The sequence below is a fragment of the Musca domestica genome, unplaced genomic scaffold (assembly GCF_030504385.1).
Source record: "Musca domestica strain aabys unplaced genomic scaffold, Musca_domestica.polishedcontigs.V.1.1 36, whole genome shotgun sequence".
NCBI classification, from domain to species: domain Eukaryota; kingdom Metazoa; phylum Arthropoda; class Insecta; order Diptera; family Muscidae; genus Musca; species Musca domestica.
In genome coordinates, this window is record NW_026712318.1 from 6,246,651 (window position 1) to 6,266,458 (window position 19,808).

General features: G+C 33.6%; 3 protein-coding genes across 5 annotated transcripts in view; 1 reads left to right on the forward strand and 2 right to left on the reverse strand.

The window, feature by feature from the left end:
* Positions 1 to 109: 109 nt before the first annotated feature.
* LOC109611976 (uncharacterized) lies at positions 110 to 1,460 on the reverse strand. The gene is made up of 2 exons (XM_020035491.2): positions 1,123 to 1,460; positions 110 to 432 (listed from the first exon to the last, which is right to left on the reverse strand). Exons 1-2 carry the CDS (start codon positions 1,425 to 1,427, stop codon positions 252 to 254), a joined length of 486 nt encoding a protein of 161 aa, XP_019891050.1. The 5' UTR covers positions 1,428 to 1,460; the 3' UTR covers positions 110 to 251.
* Positions 1,461 to 5,185: 3,725 nt separating this feature from the next.
* On the forward strand, positions 5,186 to 9,152 carry LOC101896161 (oocyte zinc finger protein XlCOF28). Of its 2 annotated transcripts, none has more exons than XM_020035503.2 (5): positions 5,186 to 5,342; positions 5,561 to 6,188; positions 6,255 to 6,562; positions 6,642 to 6,986; positions 8,828 to 9,152. In XM_020035503.2, the coding sequence occupies exons 2-5, from the start codon at positions 5,567 to 5,569 to the stop codon at positions 8,960 to 8,962; spliced, it is 1,410 nt and encodes a 469-aa protein (XP_019891062.2). In that variant the 5' UTR covers positions 5,186 to 5,342; positions 5,561 to 5,566; the 3' UTR covers positions 8,963 to 9,152. The 2 variants fall into 2 exon arrangements, with proteins under 2 accessions (XP_019891062.2, XP_011291023.2); XM_011292721.3 differs by lacking the exon at positions 5,186 to 5,342 and adding an exon at positions 5,360 to 5,501.
* Positions 9,153 to 9,288: 136 nt separating this feature from the next.
* The window catches only part of LOC101896332 (uncharacterized), a 379,916-nt gene continuing 369,396 nt past the window's right edge, over positions 9,289 to 19,808 (reverse strand). The window contains exons 19-20 of one of the 2 annotated variants that reach the window (XR_009342835.1): positions 18,408 to 19,181; positions 9,289 to 14,838 (exon numbers count right to left, since the gene is read on the reverse strand). Coding sequence is in view for 1 of the 2 variants with exons in the window: in XM_059125896.1 (XP_058981879.1) it covers positions 19,076 to 19,181 (106 nt within the window). In the remaining variant the exon portion in view is untranslated. Of the gene's footprint in view, positions 19,182 to 19,808 lie in introns of both variants that reach the window. The other variant, XM_059125896.1, reaches the window with a different exon arrangement.

The window sequence follows — 19,808 nt, forward strand, 5'->3', positions numbered from 1 at the left end:
ACCTTTCTTATTGAATCATGATAATAACCTTTCCTTAAGAATTTGAAATAAAAACCAACTAAGCGTTGAGTACATTTACATTTTATATAAAAATTTCATTTTTCATTTATGGACATTCAAGAATTTTTAATTCCATAAATAATTTTCAGTTTCATGATTGTCGTTCTCGGCATAATTTGTTCTTTGGCATTATTCTTTGTGGACTCCTTTGAAGCTTAATTAGTCAATGGATTTTCCATGCTTTGTAAGTATTATTCACACAGTTCATTTCTGATGCATCGTCCGGTGATCTTCAAGACACACTTGCAATTCTTTCTTAAATGTAAAAAGCCATCGGCGTCCGGGATAAGCCACATCATGAACATCAGAAGGATTAACAATTTAAGCAATGTATGATTGATGTTTTTTTCGTGCCTCTGAGGACGGAAATATCTAAATTGTAAAGAGAAAAAATAAAATATACATAAATTTAATTAAACAACTTAAACACAATGAATAAATTGAAATAAATTTATAATATCGGAGTATCCCAAGACATATTGACTAGGTAGTAGCTGTTAACATATTTTATAAAAAAAAACTTTTTTTCTGCATAATTTTATTAAAAATATTTTTAGGTCATACGTCGTATATTCTCGGCTTTAACTCATGGTTTCAAAGACTTTTTTGGTATTGGAAGAAAAAATATTTTCAGCAATACCCATGGTAAAATTAGGAAAGTAAAGTCAACTTAAATAAATATTCCCATCCTTGCATTTTCTGTAATTGAGATTGTCAAATTTCACTGCATCGAAAGCAGGTTCCCATCTCTGATTTGTGTATGAATCATGGTAGAAGAATGTAAGTAGACGCATCGACACACCTGCTGGGACAATGAACTGTCAAACCGATTTTGAAATTGAAAATGTTGAATAAAAACTTATTAAAATTTGTAACAATTGTTGAAAAATTCATATAAGAAAAGATATAAAAATCTACTCAATTTGGACAAAACATTTTAAAATTTTTGACACATCAATGTTCTCAGGCGTTGATGCATCTACCTATATTCTTCTACCATGATGCCTAGCCATGACTTCAAGCTTCTTATGTACTTACACTTAAGTCATCAGTTGTACATACCTGACAAACACAGTTTTCAGATACTTCGTCATACCTCCACACACGGCCTTTACCAACTCTCTAGTTATACCGGCTATCCCTGGAGACATCATGCCAATATTGTTGTCAATACTCTCTGTCAAATTCGAGTTGTCCGGAGTAGAGGAGTCACTAAATATTCCATCATGGAATGAAAAAAGAACCGTTTCCTCTTCGCGGAAAAAAGCATCTTTCTGAGATGCTTGGATCTCCGCTTCAACTCCACGTAAATGTTCATTATTGCAATGATATTTATGTTCGCGTTTTTCTAATTTTGCATTTGCCATGATATATCCTTTCTTCAAATTTATTATTATTATTTTTTTGATAGGTGATAATTTTAAAATTATGTTATAAGCACTTTACTTTTTAATTGAATGTATTTGGTAAGCGAACTGTAGGCAGACTAACCCAATTCAAAGCTCAGATATTATTTTATAATCAGCTTTTTATACCCTCCACCTTGGAAAGAAGGGTATATTAACTTTGTCATTCCGTTTGTAACATCCTTAAATATTCGTCGTAGACCCCATAAAGTATATATTCATAATCAGCATAAAATTCTAAGTCGATTTAATGATGTCCGTCTGTCTGACTGTCTGTTGAAATCACGATATAGCCCACATTATTTGAAGTAGAGCGCCAAAATTTAGCAGAGCAATTTGTATTGTGTCTAGGATGGTTGGTATTGTGATATCGGTCCACGTTTTGGTAAAGACCCCATATAAAGGTAACTCCCGATATTCGGTATTTTGATGATTTTTGCCACAATTTTTTACGGATTTTTCTGAAAATTTGTATTTGTAGGTTATAATGGGTTCTAGCTCCTTTGGCGAAACATTACATGTGTTGATCCACGATTTGGTATAGCCCCCATATAATGGTACCTCCCGATATTCGACATTTTAATGATTTTTGCCACATTTCTTTTAATGTTTCCTTTACCCTAAGGTGGAGGGTATTAAAAGTTTGGCCCGGCCGAACAATAAGTTTTTTTACTTGTTTATTTTTCTATCAATTTCATAAGATTTAATTGTGAGTACGAGTATGGCTACTTAAATATGACGTACCCCATAACACAAAAAAATGTTTTTATACCCTCCACCATACATAGTATGGAGGGTATATTAAGTTCGTCATTCCGTGTGTAATTCATCGAAATAATAATTTTAGACTCAACAAAGTATATATATTCTTGATCAGCGTAAAATTCTAAGACGATTTAGCGCTATGCGTCTGTTTTAATCACGCTAGATTCAAAAACGAATTAAAATAGGAACCTACAATTTTGCACAGATCAGTCTTTTGTCTGCATCCAGGTCAAGTTTGAAGATGGGCTATATCGGTGCACGTATCGTGCCTCACCCCCTATATTCGGTATTTTGATGATTTTAGCCACATTTTTCAAGGGAAGCTTTTACACAAGGAGTTATTTGTGAGTACTCTACCCCCTGGAAGAGAATTGTCTACATAGGTTAACGTGTTAGTATAGCACCTATATAAGGGTACCCCTAGATATACGGTATTTTAATGATTTTAGCGACAATATTCACCGGAATTGTTTAAAATTTCGTATTTGAAGTTCGGAATCGGTACTACATCCTATGACAGGACCATGACTTCGAATAGGCCCCATATTACAATTTTTAGTTTAGCGTTATTTTTCGACGATTTTTTTTTTTCAATTATTTTAATCCCTTCAAGATGGTGTAGAGTATAAAGCGTTCGGCTTACCTATTTGTTTATTTTTAAGAACGACGGCGCTCAACTGAATGTTATGTTCACTTCGGCAAAAATTTGCATTTTTTTACACAGCACAATTACTATCAATGGGATTATAGCTGAACAAATACTCTAATCGCTTATCATTGAATTTGTTCGGAACAACAGATGTCATCTATACCGTATTAGGGGTATGAGTGAAATATTTAAGTTGCGCCATTCTAAAATGTTAAAAGTGTCATGAACCCTAGGATAATTATCATCTGCAACAAAATAAAGACGCACTGAAGCAAAATACGACCATTTCAAATTCAAGTCTCTCATTACTTAGAAGACTAATATTTAAGCTTTAGTAGAACATAATCTACCTTGATTGAAGGTATAAAAAAGTGCAAGAACTTACACCGCAACAGAAAGAAAATAGACTCAAAAGAGCTAAAGAGTTGCTTCGCTTGGCCGAATAGGGGGAACTGCCGAATTTGGTTTTCTCCGATGAGAAAACATTCGCTGTCCAGCAGTTTGTAAACAAGCAAGATGATCGTGTTTACTTGCCAAAGAGATCAGCTGAAAATGTACACCTTCGGTTGGCCACCAGAACTCAAGCGCCGGCCATGGTGATGGTGTGGACCGCTATAACAGCCAATGGTCGCTCTCCGCTCGTATTAATCGACCCTGGCATTAGAATAAATACCGAATATTATCGCGAAAATATTCTGGAGAGTGTAATAAAACCTTTGGGCACGCAAACATTTTGGCCGCAGACCTTGGACATTCCAACAGGACTCAGCACGCGCCACTCATGAATGGTTACAAAAAGAGATTCCTCGCGTCATTTCTAGCGCACAAAGGCCATCAAAATCTCCGGATACCAATCCGTTGGACTATTGTGTCTGGAGTATTTTGGAAAGCAAGGTTGGCACTAAAAAATACCAAAGTGTCGATCGCCTCTAGCAAGCGCTTCGCCGGGAATGGGCCAAAATACCGCAGAGCAACATTCGGGCAGCGTGTTTCATTGGCCGTTTGGAGACCATAATTCGTGCCAAAGGTGACCAATTCGAACAAATCTAAACTTATTTTAAAATTTGATGCTATTTCCGACATTTTTTGCTCTCATACAATAAATTTTAAAAAATGTAAAAAATGTGGCTTTTTACTTTGTTGCAGTTTTTTTATCTTACCCTGTATATGTATGTATTGTTTTCAATTAAAAAAATAATTTCAAATTATTTTAAATTTAGATCCAACTAATTACTTTAGCCCTGCAAGAGTATTGTCTACATACAACCATTTTTTTTAAATATCATGGTACAATTATTTTAAAGTAGTCTCCATGGTAGAATAAAATTGTAAAAATCTTTGAAAAATTCATTTTATAACAACCTCTGATTGGCTCGTATAAAAAACATTTAAAAATCCAGTTATCTTTCATAAAAAAATTTTAAAAATTTTGACATATCAATGTTCCCAAGCGTCGATGCATCTACCTATATTCTTCTACCATGGTAGTCTCTTACTAAGGTAGTCTCATTTCTGTAATTCAGCTTGTCAAATATATCTGCAATGGGAGTTCCTGAAAATTATTAATATACGATTGCGCAGGGTTACATTCTTAATTCTACTATGATATCAAAAATCAGAAGAGCAGAATAACCAAACGAATAAAGGAGCGACAAATGAACGAAATATAAATTATTAATTGAATTTAAATGTAAAACTGCTTAATTTTTACTACGGAGGTTAAAAAAGCAAAACTTACAAAACTATAAAAGAAACACAAAATTGTCAGACTTTTTCAAAAAATATTTTAGTTTGTCTTTGAACACAATTTTTTATTTCGGGCAGGACTTCCATTAAATTATGTTTAAATCTACGAAATTCGGAAAATAGAAACTTTAAATAAAAATAGCTTATACTTCATACAAGGGCATTGGAATTTAAAAAAATCCTTAATTAAAAAAATAAAATTATTAATACATGGCAGAATTAAGAAGGTAAATTCATTTCAATTAAGTATTTCCATCTTTGCATTTTCTGTTATATACCTTGTCAAAATTTAGTCGATATAAATGAGGTTCCCATCTCTCATTTCTGTGTATACAATGGATTTATAAATATAAATTTTGACAACGAGATGTTGTCAAATGAATAATATTAAAAAGAAATTGTTAAGATAAGATTGCATGACTTAACCTTTTTAATTTCACCATTGATTAATATTTTAATTCGAAAATAAAAAACGATTCGTTGTAAGCATTGCTTTAATTCTTTAAAAGTATCCGTTGTTTGTTCTAAATCATTGCATGGTTACTTGATGTCATTAATAAGTGTGGCAACTCTATTAAGTATGCATCAGCTGTTTGTTTATATTGGATTGTTTACTTCTCCGTGTCGTCGCTATTAACAAGTGTTTAATTATGGAATAACAACAAGTTTATGGGTTATCTTCTGTGCATGTAATTTCACTATAACTTACTGGAGGGGTATGTGTGGTGAATTTTAACTAATATTACTGGAAATTTACAAGTTATCAAATCTAGACAATGTTTAAAGGGGAATATCAAAGGGTGACATGTGTATTTGTATTTTATGGCATACAGGGTGTTTCAGTTATATTTCAATCTTGAACTATTTGTATATGTGTATGTTTTGTACAGTACTTTTTAATTTGGTTTATAACGAACTTTAATGTTTATTTTAGTAAACGATGGCCGACGATACAGAACTTATGGAAGATTTGGATGCATTAATTGAATACTGCCCCGAATCACCAGATATAAAAGGGCAAACTTGTAATGATTGTGACCAGAATACACAAGAACCTGAACCACCACCTCGTATTATATTTGTTTGCTCGCTGTGTCTCCGTCAGTATGATTTAAAAGAAGATTTAAGAGGCCACATGATCGAATATCATAAATGCGTACCCATAGACCGAGTAACTAAAGCTGACACTACATTGAAATTGGAGAACAATGAAGACTGTAAGGAAGAAAAACCAGCCATGACAATGGCCGAAGCGAATTTAGAAACCCGGATATGTCCTGAAATCAAGCCATTGCCGTTTAAAGATTTTCGCTTGATTTTGCGGCAAAGAATGAATCTCAAATGTACAGCCGCAGCGACTTGCGTTTACAAATTTGTTGATGAAGAACGACGGGAAAATCATGTTAAATGTCATGTTCAGGGAAAGTGTACATTTAAATGTTATATTTGCGCCATGTCCATAAACAACTGGAGACGATGTACTGCACACCTTTGGAAATCCCATCAAATTGATGTGGACCTGCTCCAGTGTCCCGTGTGCGAATTTAAGTCATATGCTTCTGGTAGCTTATTACTTAATTTCTAAGGCAATTTCTTTGACAATTGATGCGTTTGAATTCCTTTTTCAGCCTTAGTTTGGCGTCACATGAGAGTCCATAAAAAATGGCGTCCCAGAGTCATGCGATCCTTGAAAGCTGTTAAGCGTAAACGTTTGCAACAAGCACAAATTGCCGCTACTAATGCTGTGGAAACGGAGAAACCTAAACCCGTTGTGCGACAAAATAAATACTATTCAGAGAAAACATGTGAAATATGTGAACGTAAATTTGTAAATGGAAAAACCTTGTCAAAGCATATCAAAACCGTTCACAATAAAATAAAACCCTTTATATGCAATGTATGCGGCAAGAAAATGTCACGGAAGGCAAGCTTAATAGTAAGTTCTAGTTTTTAAGTTTTAGTCTTTGATAAACATAGTTTTAACTGCCCTACGGATATGTTTTTAATGTTTGCAGATACATATGCGCCAACATACGGGTGAAAAACCTTTGCATTGCAAAACATGCAAATTTTCAACACGCGACCCCAGTGTCTTGCACAAACATCAAATGCGTCACAATAGGGAATCGGCCAAGTTGAAATGTTCCCTGTGTGACTTTTCGTGCATACAATCCAATGCTTTCAAGCACCATATGCGTTTAAATCATGCCGAGAATTACAAGAAAATTGCTTGCGATCTATGCAGTTATGTTACGGTTAATGAAGAAAAACTAAAAATCCACAAAGAAGATCATCGCAAAGGCTTGATACGCATGAATGAGGATTCCCAAGGTGCCAGAAAACCACATAAAAACAATGAGGTAAGAGAAAAGCGAAAAGACGCTTTGCCCCAACTCATCACGGAACCCATCAAAAATAAACTTAACGACAATACAGCTTGAGAATAATATTATAAAAATAATTTGTCATAACAAATTTTTATCTATGCTTGAAAAACACTTGTGGTTTGCAATTTGTCTACAAATTTCCGCCCTTTGTCTACTAATATCTTTTGATTTTTTGTAAAAATTGTTCTCTTTTGATAAAAAGCTACTTTAATTTAGGGCACATTTCCGGACCGAATAATTAAGGTAATGACAAATTTTTTAGGGAATTAATTTTTCATTCGTACTTCAGACCGGAAAGGAAAAATATTTGTACGAATTCAACGGAAGTGTAATTAATATAAATAAATAAAAGAAAGCGATTACGTACCAGAGTCACAGTAGGCAGTTGACAAGACCAATGAACATGTATACAGGATGAGATGAAAAAACTGCAACCTACTTCAGACTGCTATCATTTCTAAGCCACTCGTCCGACAGCTGTTAAAATTATTCCAGTGACAGCTCATTATATTGTTTTCAAGCGTACAAAAGCATTTTGGAGAGAATTTTCCAGAAAAATGTTATTCGTGGTGGAATTCAAGCGTGATATTTGATATTGATATGATTTCTTTATATTTGGCTGGAAAAACACAAGGGGCTATTGTTAGAGCACTCCAGCATTTAAATGTGAATAAAAATTTTGTGTCTCGTACCATCGCTCGTTACGGTGATACTGGTAGCGTAGCCCCACGTCAAGGAATTGGACGGAAGAAAACAGCAACATCAGCAGAAATGGTTCGAAAAGTAAAGTAACGACTTGATCGAAACCCGCGTCGCAGTGGCCGAAAAATGGCTCGTGAGCTGAACATATCGCAATTTTCCATTCGGAAAATATTGAAAAATGAGCTCGGGGTAAAGCCACGCGAAAAGAAAATAGACTCAAAAGAGCTAAAGAGTTGATTCGCTTGGCCGATAGTGGTGAACTGCCGAATTTTGTTTTCTCCGATGAGCAGTTTGTAAACAAACGAAATGATCGTGTTTACTTGCCAAAGAGGTCAGCTGAAAATGTGCACCTTCGGTTGGCCACCACAACTCAAGCAATGGTGATGGTGTGGACCGCCATAACAGCCGATGTTTGCTCTCCGCTCGTATTAATCGACCGTGGCATCAGAATAAATGCCGAATATTATCGCGACGTCAAGGACTCAGCACCATCGCATTCAGCACGCTCCACGCAAGAATGTTTACAAAATGAGGTTTCTCGCTTCATTTCCAGCGCACAATGGCCACCAAAATCTCCGGATACCAATCCGTTGGACTATTGTGTCTGGAGTATTTTGGAAAGCAAGGTTGGTACTAAAATATACCAAAGTGTCGATCATCTCAAGCAAGCGATTCGCCAGGAATGGGCCAAAATACCGCAGAGCAACCTTCGGGCAGCGGGAGACGATTTCAGTGAACGAATCGAACAAATCCAAACATATTCTAAAATTTGATGCTATTTCCGACATTTTGTGCTTTCATTCAATAAAATTAAAAAAAAAAAAAAAATGTAGAAATTATGGCGTTTGACTTTGTTGCAGTTTTTCCTCTCACCCTGTATATACCCTCTCGAGCCATATGCCTGAGGGTATAATAAACTTTTTATTCTATTGCAATAGAAACCTAATATTTAAACGCAGACATTTTTCAATATTTTCTGCAGCTTAAGGCTAGTGTGCTTAAGTTAATTAAATTAGTATTATTCTCCAGCCATTTTGGTTTGTTGAACTGTTTAATTTAATTTTTTAAACAGATTTTCATATTTAATTATTTTTGTTTTAATTTATTTACAGGCTTCTGCCGATTGTTTTTTGCCGTTGGAAAGCATCGATTCATTGCCGCATGAACCAGCCGTTGATACGGGCGGTGTTACCATACCAGCTCCCTCCGAAGATTCTCAGTTTCCCACCTATTTTCATTCGAATTAAAATTAAAAATGCAAATTGTTAATGTTTTCTATTTTTTTCGTTTGTTTATTAATGTTTTATTCAATTTTTATGATATGATTTGCAACACAATTTTTTATTAGTCATTATTTTGTTGTTGTTTTTGTTGGTTTTTTTTGTATCTGTTTTGTATTATTTTATATTTTTAATTTCATAAATTTTCTTTATCCTCGAGGGTAGTTTTTATTGGATTATTTTGTTTTTTTGTAGGTTTTAACATTTTGTTGTTTTCCTTTTCTTTTCATATGAGAGTTATATAATTGTAAGACAATTTTCTTCAAATGTAATTAATACACACTTTTCGTTTACAGTTTAAAAAGGGATAACTTTTTTTTGTTTTTGTATTTTTGTCATGTTTTTTTATGAAAATTTTTAATTTCTTTTTTGTTTAATATTTTTTTTACTTAGTTTTGTAATTTCATATAAAAACGACGCTAAATGTTAACGTACGTCAAAATAAGTTATTCTATAATTTTATTTTTTGCCTTTTTAATTTGTTTCCTTTTAGTTTCATCGTTTTTTTTATGAACAATTTTAATGTTTTGATTTGTTTAGTTTTAGTTCGAATTTAAAATGAAATGATGAATGTTGTATTATGTATGTCTAAACGAACAATTAGTTTTCGGTTTCCTAGAAATTTAAATTCATTTGATTCTTCAATTTTTAATTAATTTTGTAAAAATCCAATTGATGTAGTTTCTTGTTTTGTAAGGTTGTTTTTTTATTCATTATTTTTTTGTTTGTTTAAATTGGCCAAACATCAAAATAAATTTTTCATTAATTAGTATAACACTATGTAACGATTTATATAAAATATAATAGTTTAAAGTTTTTAGTGGCCAAAATTCTAAAAAAAAATTGTCCAAATGAATCGTCCGTTTTTGGTTATCGCAGTGAGGGAGAAAAGAGAAAATATAAAGATCGCAATTGCAAAATTAATGTTTTCCTAATAAGGAATCACCTCAGGACAGTACAGGGAAAAATGAAGAACACAGCTGGAATAATAATTGCCTCCCTAGTGGGGAAACTTCTCATGGAAGTACTATTTCTTAAAGGATGGTGTCCGATGAGATCGAACTGATTATCGATTAAAATCCATTACAGCAAGTTTAAAAGTATCAGTCTGTTTTTCCGACAGATTTATATCCTCAGCTAACATTCAATTATTTAAATTTAATGGAGTAGGTTCCGAAAGAATTGGCTCATTTCGTATCGGTCCTAAAAAAATATAACAGAAAGAGTGGTACAATCGGACTCCTACATCCCATTTTTTAAGAGTTATAATTATTCAATTTTTTTAGTGGGATGTGTGGAATATGAAGAGAATCGTATGTTAGTTTCGGACTTTATGATCGTTTTTGTTATTCAAAACTTTGACCCTTTATGTGGCAGGTACCCGAAGGAATGCTCTCCACCATCTTTATAACATATCTTGTGTTGAAGGAAATATTGAGATATTGGAAATCTGAGTGGAATCGGAAGTTAACATCCCGTTGTATGAGCTTCATAGTTCTTCAAAATTTTGGACCTATTGTAGGGGAGGTACCTGTGGGGTGATACATCCCATCTTCACATCGGAGTATTTTTTTTTATAGAAATATTAGGATGTGTAAAATTTGAAGAGAATCGGATGATAACTTCGTATCGTTTTGGTTATTTAAAAATTTGACCCTTTGTGGGGGAGGTACCCGAAGGAATGGTCCGATCTCTACCATATTTATAACAGATTTTGTGTTGAAATAAATATTTAGATGCATCAAGTCTGAATGGAATTGGATGTTAATTTCGCGTTTTATGAGGGGGAGGTACCAAAAGAAGTGGTCCGATCTTGTGTTAGTAGAAATAATGGAATGCGTGAAATATAATGAGGACCTGATGCTTACAAAATGAGGTCCCTCGCTTCATTTCCAGCGCACAATGGCCACAAAAATCTCCAGATACCAATCCGTTGGACTATTGTGTCACTGGAGTATTTTGGAAAGCAAGGCTGGCACTAAAGAAATACCAAAGTGTCGAACACCTCAAGCCGAGAATGGCCCAAAATACCGCAGAGCAACATACGGGCAGCATGTGACGGTTTCATTGGTCGTTTGAAGGCCATAATTCGTGCCAAAGGTGACCGATTCGAAGAAATCTAAACATATTCCAAAATTTGATGCTATATCCCAAATTTTTTGCTTTAATTCAATAAAATTCAAAAAAAGAAAAAAAGTAAAAATTATGGCGTTTGACTTTGTTGCAGTTTTTTTTTGTTATCTCATCCTTATTAAGATTTGCAAAGTTGGAGAAAAATCGGATTATCCTAGAAAATATTTTTTTGAAAATGTCGACCTTTTCTGGGGGAGCTACCATCTCCGAACTCGATCTAAATTTTTGATAAAATTATTACGATGTATCGAGTTTGGATTAAATTGTATACTCCCTTCGACAGACAGACGGACGAACATCGCTAAATCGACTCCAAATGTCCTGAAACGGATTTGATATATAGCCTCTCTACCCATATGGCTGAGGGTACAATTATATAACCAAGGCTTTGTTACATAGTGTTGTTGTATAGCCAAACGTAGATGATTTTTAATTTTTCTATTACCTTCGCATTGTTGTTGTTGTTGACGATTTTTAATTAACTTATTAGTAAATATGCATATATATGTATTTTTATATATATAGTATATTTATCTTGTATAATAAGAATTAAATAATTTAATCTATTGCTTATATTGAGCGTTTATAGTTTAATTAGAATACATAAAATACAGTTACCATTCACATTTCAGTTAAATTTAGCAATTCAAAAATAAATTTCGCCTTAGTTCTCTTCTTTTCCTTGTTTTTCTTTTTTGCTTAGTTTATGTTTTTTTCTTTTGTTTTTTTGCTAAAATTATAACAAAAAATATTTGTAGTTCTCTGTTTTCTTATTGTCAGTGTATTTGATTTGGAAATATAGAGATGATATACACATTTATATTAATTTTGTATGTTTTGCTTAGTTTTGATTTCTAAAAATAAGAAATTATTAAAATTTAACTAAAATTTATTTTGATTTTGAAACCGAAAAAGCATTAAAATTGACTAAAATTTAATAATGTTTTTTTAAGAGTTAAAAAAATTTGAAATTATATTTTTTTTGGTAGTATTATGAGGGCAGTGTTTTAATGATTTCTGTTTCACTAACATGTTTTGTTGCTTTTTGTTTTTGTTTTGGTTTTCTTTTTTCATTTCTTTTAAAACGCAATATTTTTTTTTTCAAAAAAAGAATATAGGGTGGGCTTTTTCTTTGTAAAACTTATTTGTTATTTAATATTTGATTAACATTAAAAATTATAACATTTAAATTTAGTTTTCTTTTCCACTTAAAATTTAACAAATGCATTGATAATGTTTTCCTTGTTCTAAATTAAAAACTATTTTCAATTTTGGATTTTATTTTTCTTTGTTTAAAACAAATATTTTCTAGATTTTTAGGTGTAACAAGAGATTTTGATTAAAGTTGCATAAATGAAACTCAGAAAAATATTTAAATAATTTAAATTTGATTTAACAGTTTTTATTTCCACAATAATTTAATCCAATTGAAATTTGCTAGATTTGAAAGGTTTGGATGTTATAGAACTTACATAGTCCTTGCAGTAACAGAAATGTAAGTATGGGTTAAAATCTTCTTTTTTCTAGGTCTTACCAGCAGATATTTATTTCGCCGTCTGGTGACAATTTTTCAAGGAAAAATTCAAATCTTTTAATGATATTTCAGATACAAAACTTTTTTATATAACACTGTGCAACACAAAAAATAATTACGGGAAAAAACCCAGCAGATCATGAAAGTACATCCTTTGGCCAATATCTGACCTAAAACGTATCTGACTTAAGACGGACATAAATATTACAACTTGCCTGGTTTGGACTATACCGAATACTGCAAATTTTGGGAAAATATGGAAATATGCGTGAGGTAACCGATTTAGCGAACAGAAGTATTCAATTTTCACACTTCGTCTAATACAGATAAAAATATTGGTATGGGCAAAATTTTAAGGAAATCGAACATTTATATTCAATTTCGTTCGAAATCAGAACAACATACCAGACATTGGATTTAAAAAAATATTGTGATGTGAGTAATTTGAAGAGAAGTGAATGTTTATTTCGGTTTTTATGATCGTTTTAGTTATTCAAAACTTTGACCCATAATATTATGGAGGGTATATTATGTTTATCGTTCGGTTTGTAACACCTCGAAATATAATTTTTTATATATATTCTTGACCAGCATAAAATTCTATGTCTTTTGCGCGATGTCCGTCCGTCTGTGCGTCTGCCCGTCTATCCGTCTGTGGAAATCACTCTAGCTTCCGAACGAATAGAGGTAGGTTGATAAAATTTTATTCAAATCTATATTATGTCCGCATGACTTTTGGTATTGAAAATGGGCCATGTAGGTCCACGTTTTCGTATAGCCCCCATATAAAGGAACCTCCCTTTTTTCGGTATTTTGGCGATTTAAGCGATATTATTCATCGGTAATGTTTCAAATTTGCTATTTGAAGTTCGTAATAGATACTACAGCCTATGGCAGAAAATTGTCTGTGCAAGTCCACGCCTTCGTATAACCTCCATATAACGGCACCTCCCGATATTTAGTGTTTTGATGATTTTAGTGGCATTATTCGCCGGAAATGTTTCAAATTTGGTATTTGAAGTTCGTAATGGATATTACAGCCTAAGACAGAAAATTGTCTGTGCAGGTTCACGTCTTCGTATAGCTCCCATATAACGGAACCTCCCGATATTCGGAATTTTTATGATTTTAGCGACATTATTCACCGGAATTGTTTCAAATTTGGTATTTGAAGTCTGTAATGGATATTACAGTCTAAGACAAAAAATTCTCTGTGCAGGTCCACGTTTTCGTATAGTCCCCATGTAACGGCACCTCCCGATATTCGGTATTTTGATGATTTTAGCGAAGTTATTTACCGGAATGGTTTGAAATTTGGTATTTAAATTTCGTAATGAATACTACAGCCTATGACAGAAAATTGTCTGTGCAGGTCCACGCCTTCGTATAGTCCCCATGTAACGGCTCCTCCCGATATTCGGTATTTTGATGATTTTAGCTGCATTATTCAGCGAATTTTTTTTCAAGTTTCGCATTTGAATAATATAATGGCTTATGACAAATAACAGGTCCATGTCGTCGTATAGACCCTAACGTAACAGCAACATTTGGTATTTTTAAAATTTCAACAGAATTTTTAATGGATTTTAAGGTTTTGAAAATAGCCAAATTCGCTACAAATGGTGGAGGGTATTCAAAGTTCGGCCCGGCCGAATTTACAGTTTTTTTATTTGTTTAGCTCTACTTTTTAGTAATCTGCTGGATTATTTCGGATCCGTAGTTATTTTTTATGTTGTTGAAGTAAAATAGCAGAACTGAATTGAAAGCTGTAAACTCACAATCAACCTTTCTTTAAATTTCAATTGGATATCTATTTCTTTTTTTTTTAACCAAATAAATTTAACATTTAACTATCCATCCAACCATGTATTGAGCCTTGTTCAACTGATTTTCCAAAGGAAGAAAAATTCAATTTAAAATTTGTTTTGAAACATCTCTAATTAAAATAATTAGTTATACATAATTGTTTATAAAACTATGATTTAATGATTTAATTACTTATAGATCCACCACAATGTTTGCCCCGCACACCGCATCACATCAATGTATTCCATTCTATTTTTTAATCTACTTTTTTTTTGTTTTTATAATTCTTATAACTAGGCATCTTGATTTTTTTTCTTTTCTCTTCAAAATGTTGTGCGTCGCATAATAAATGCTCTGGAAAAAGGATAATCTAGAAAATAAATCGTTGAAAAAAAAAAAAAAAAACCAAATGAGACTAGTAGTAAATTTATATATTTAAGTATTTAGTTTTAAATTGAAGATACATTTTACAGATACTCCTATAGCTAGACTTGACGATTGTACGAATTTGCAAATATAACACGGTGCAAGATAAAAAGTACTGGGAAAATCCAGCTGAAAATTGAACCCACGTGTATTAGTGTTTTGAAAGTTTACATGGCTAACTAACCTAAATATTCGGGCCATTTTTCCCTCTCCTCCTTATTTTTTGAAATACTCACACTAAGACCTATCGGAGTCCATTGATTTTAGGTACTGATATTTAGGTATTCGGCAATGTTGCAGATAACAATACAAGGATAATTTTGGTGGAAAATTTTAAACCGCAATCGAGTCAACAAAGGGGTCTTTTAGGTTCTTTTTTAAAATTATGCTTTAAAACTCCCTTTTAACGCAATCGTAGCAAATATTCAACAAAATTATTTGCCATAAAATTCTACTATGGGTCCCAATATACATCAAGTCCAAGTTCAAGTTTTACCTAAACACCAGGAATTCAAAAAAATATTAAAACCGAATTTTAGAGTTAAAGCAATACTTTTTGTGAGTGGGCCGATATCTATCATCTTCACATTAGATCTTGTGTTGATGAAAATATTGGGGTGTGCCGAGTTTGAAATGAATTGGTTGTTCATTTCGCGTTTTATGAGCTTCATGGTTATTAAATATTTTGACCCCTTGTGTGGTAGGTACCAGAAGGAGTGGTCCGATATATTCTTCGGTATATAGGAATATCGAAGGCAATCAGACTCTATTTTTTGGCGAGATACTCGATGGAGTGGGCCTATATTGCCCTGATAAAAATATTGGGATTTGCAAAGATTGCAAAAAATCGAATAATCCTTTCTCTTTCTGCGCAATAAATTATTTTTTTCTTAACAAATTGGCCAAACAATTTGAATCGTTTCTAGGATGGTTGGGCATTGAAAATGAGATACATCGGTCCACGTTTTGGAATAGCCGCAATATAACGAAACCTTTCGATATTCGGTATTTCGATGATTTTTGCCAAATTTTTCCACAGATTTGTCTAAAAATTTGTATTTGTAGGCCATAATGGGTTTTAGCTCCATTTCATGTATAGGTCCACGATTTTGTATAGTCCCCATATAACGGTACCTCCCGATATTCGGTATATTGATGATTTTTGCCACATTTTTTCACGGATTTGTCTAAAAATTGGTATTTGTATTTCGAAATGTGTTCTAACTCCGGTTGCGAAACATTGTATGTATAGGTCCACGATTTTTTATAGCCTCCACATAACGGTACCTCCCGATATTCGGTAATTTGACCTCCGAATTAATCTTTAGTGTCTCGTACCATCGCTCGTTATTGTGATATTGGTAGCGTAGCACGACGTCAAGGAAGTGGACGGAAGAAAACGACAGCATCAGCAGAAATGGTTCGAAAAGTAAAGAAGCGACTTGATCGAAACCCGTATTGCAGTAGCCCAAAAATTGCTGGTGAGCTGAACATGCAGATTCAGCAAATATTGAAAACTGAGCTCGGGGTAAAGCCATTGAAATTCCAAAAAGTGCAAGAACTTACGCCGATACAAAAAGAAAATAGACTCAAAAATGCTAAAGAGTTGCTTCGCTGGGCCGAAAGTGGTGAACTCCCGAATGTGGTTTTTCCGATAAGAAAACGTTCGTTGTCCAGCAGTTTGTAAACAAACAAAATTATCGTGTTTACTTGCCAAAGAGGTCAGCTGAAAATGTGCAGCTTCGGTTGGCCATCAGAACTCAAGCGTCGGCCATGGTGAAGGTGTGGGCCGCCATAACAGCCGATGGTCGCTCTCCGCTTGTATTAACCAACCAACCAATAAATGTCGAATATTATAGCGAAAATATTCTGGAGGGCCATGGACATTCCAACAGGACTCACAACCATCGCACTCAGCACGCGCCACCCAAGAATGATTAAAAAATGAGGTTCCACCAAAATCTTCAATCCGTTGGACTATTGTGTCTGGAGTATTTTGGAAAGCAAGGTTGGCACTAAAAAAATCAAGCAAGCCCTTCGCCGGGAATGGGCCAAAATACCTCAGAGCAACATTCGGGTGTGACGGTTTCATTGGCAGTTTGAAGGCCATTATTCGTGCCAAAGGTGACCAATTCGAACAAATCTAAACTTATTCTAAAATTTGATGCTATTTCCGACATTTTTTGCTTTCATTCTGTGGAAATCACTCTAGATTCGGAACGAACTGAAGTACGTTGACAAAACTTTACTTAAATGTGTATTATGTCTGAAGGACTTTAGGTATTGAAAATGGGTGATGTAGGTCCACGTTTTGGTATAGCCCCCATATAACGGTACCTCCCGATATTCGGTATTTTGTTGATTTTAGCGACCTCATTCACTGGAATTGTTTCAGATTTTGTTATTTGAAGTTCGTAATGTATACTACAGCCTAAGGCAGAAAATTGTCTGCGCAGATCCACCTATTCGTATAGCCACCATATAATTGTACCTCCCTATATTCGATATTTCAATGAGTTTAGCGACATTTTTCACCGGAATTGTTTCAAATTTGGTATTTGAAGTTGGTAATAGATACTGCAGTCTAAGACAGAAAATTGTTGTAATGGATACCGCAGCCTAAGGCAGAAAATTGTCTGTGCAGATCCACGTCTTTGTATAGCCCCCAAATAATCGTACCTCCCGATATTCGGTATTTTGATGATGTTAGCGACATTATTCACCGGAATTGTTTCAAATTTGGTATTTGAATTTCGTAATTAATACTACAGCCTTTGACAGAAAATTGTTTGTGCAGATCCACGTCTTCGTATAGCCCCCATATAATGGTACCTCCCGATATTCGAGATTTTAATGATTTTAGCGACATTTTTCACCGTAATTGTTTCAAATTTGATATTTGGAGTTCGTAATGGATACTACAGCCTAAGGCAGAAAATTGTATGTGATAGTACCATATAATAGTACCTCCCTATATTGATGATTTTAGGTACATTATTCACCGATTTTTTTTTCAAATTTCGCATATGAATATTGTAATGTCTTAGGACAATAGTTGCCTATGTAGGTCTACGTCGTCGTTTAGACACTAATATGACGGCCACATTTGGCATTTTAAGAGATTTTTTTAAGATTTTAACAGAATTTTAACGGATTTTATTTGTTTGAAAATTTCCAAATTCTTTTCAAATGGTGGAGGATATACAGCTTTTTTACATGTGAAATATTGTCAAATGAGTAATTTTGAAAAAAAAATTGAAAACATATGATTGCATGATTATACCATCTTAATTCTACCATGGGTATAGTTCTTATCTTAAATTGTGCCATGCTCGCGTAAGTTTGCGTAATATTTGCAAATTCGTACATATGCATGTATGTAACTAGATTAAATACATCAGTCCATTTCATTTCTGATTTTGTTCGATTTTGAGACAAATCTTATTTATTTTTTGCAGCCAATAGCATTTGTTGCTATTGGAGTTTTCTCTCTGTATTTGAGTTTTTCATTACCTTAGGTTCCGTTAATTCAAGGATTGTTTTTTTTGGTTATAGTTTTTCTTCTTCTTTTCTTGTTCTCTGGTAATACTAATTAAAAACCTTTAGAAGGAGTAATTTAATGTTTTTGTTTTACTTCTTAACTATTCACAAAATTAATATGTATGAAATTTGTTGACCGTAGAAAATATGTGTGTGTGTGTGAGTTTTAACAAAGTGTATCTTCGGCAGAAGATCTATTGGTTATTGAATATTTTCAACGTTGTCAACATATGTCAGTTGTTTTACTTATTTTGTTTTTATTTTTTTTTTGGAAAACTTAAATTTAGTTCCTAAAAATTTGCCTTAAAAACAAGTGTTCGAGAATAGAGTACATGCTTCGAAATTAGAGTTGGTTTTCTTTTTTTCATTCCGTGTGACTTCATCGTCATCATCACTCACATTAACATATCAATTACTTATTGTTGTTTCGGATTTTTTTTTAATTTAGTTTTACAATTTAGTTTAAATGTAAGTATATAGTCATAGTTGTTGTTGGTTGTTTGCTTGATTCCGATTTATAACAGTCTACTGAAAATAGGGACACAATTCTGTGCGATATTTGTGATTAAAGCGGCCATAGAATGTGGTCAGACTGTAGTGACCCGATCTATTTCCACATATCGCACAGAATTGTCGCTTTGTCAGCAAATCACCTCCTTTTCATCCAGAACAGCCGTATCCATGGAACTGAGCGATTTGAGTCGTGTCTGCAATACCGAAGATCCTCGGAATTTTCTTTTGATTTTTCTGCAAAGGAAGAAAAAAAGCGGATGAGTGTTTTGTATTATTCTATTTTTATATATGTATATGAAGTTCGTCATTCCGTTTGTAAGACCTCGAAATATACATTTTAGACCCCGCAACGTATATATATTCTTGATCAGCATAAAGTTCTATGTCGATTTAGCGATGTCCGTCCCTATGTCCGTCTGTGGAAATCACTCAAGCTTCCGAACGAAATGAAGTAGGTTGATAAAATTTTACTCAAATGTATATTGTGTATGCAGGACTTTTGGTATTGAAAATGGGGCATGTAGGTCCACGTCTACGTATAGCCCCCATATAGCAGCACCTCCCGGCATTCGGTATTTTGATGATTTTAGCGACATTATTCACCAGAATTATTTCAAATTGGATACTTGAAGTTCGTAATAGGTACTTCAAACTTAGACAGAATATTGTCTGTGCAGGTCCATATCTTCGTATAGCCCCCATATAATGCTACCTCCCGATAATACGGTATTTTGATGATTTTAGCGACATTATTCACCGGAATTATTTCAAATTTGTTATTTGAAGTTCGTAACGGTTACTACAGCCTATGACAGAAAATTGTCTATGCAGGTCCACGCCTTCGTATAGCCCTCATATAGC

Bases quoted from the DNA above. Each gene is read 5' to 3' on its own strand.
- LOC109611976 (XM_020035491.2), bottom strand. From the start codon at position 1,427: ATGGCAAATGCAAAATTAGAAAAACGCGAACATAAATATCATTGCAAT. The intron at 433-1,122 runs GTATGTACAACT...TTTACAATTTAG, and splicing joins CTGAAAACTGTGTTTGTCAG to ATATTTCCGTCCTCAGAGGC.
- LOC101896161 (XM_020035503.2), top strand. From the start codon at position 5,567: ATGGCCGACGATACAGAACTTATGGAAGATTTGGATGCATTAATTGAA. The intron at 6,189-6,254 runs GTAGCTTATTAC...TTCCTTTTTCAG, and splicing joins ATTTAAGTCATATGCTTCTG to CCTTAGTTTGGCGTCACATG. The intron at 6,563-6,641 runs GTAAGTTCTAGT...TAATGTTTGCAG, and splicing joins CACGGAAGGCAAGCTTAATA to ATACATATGCGCCAACATAC.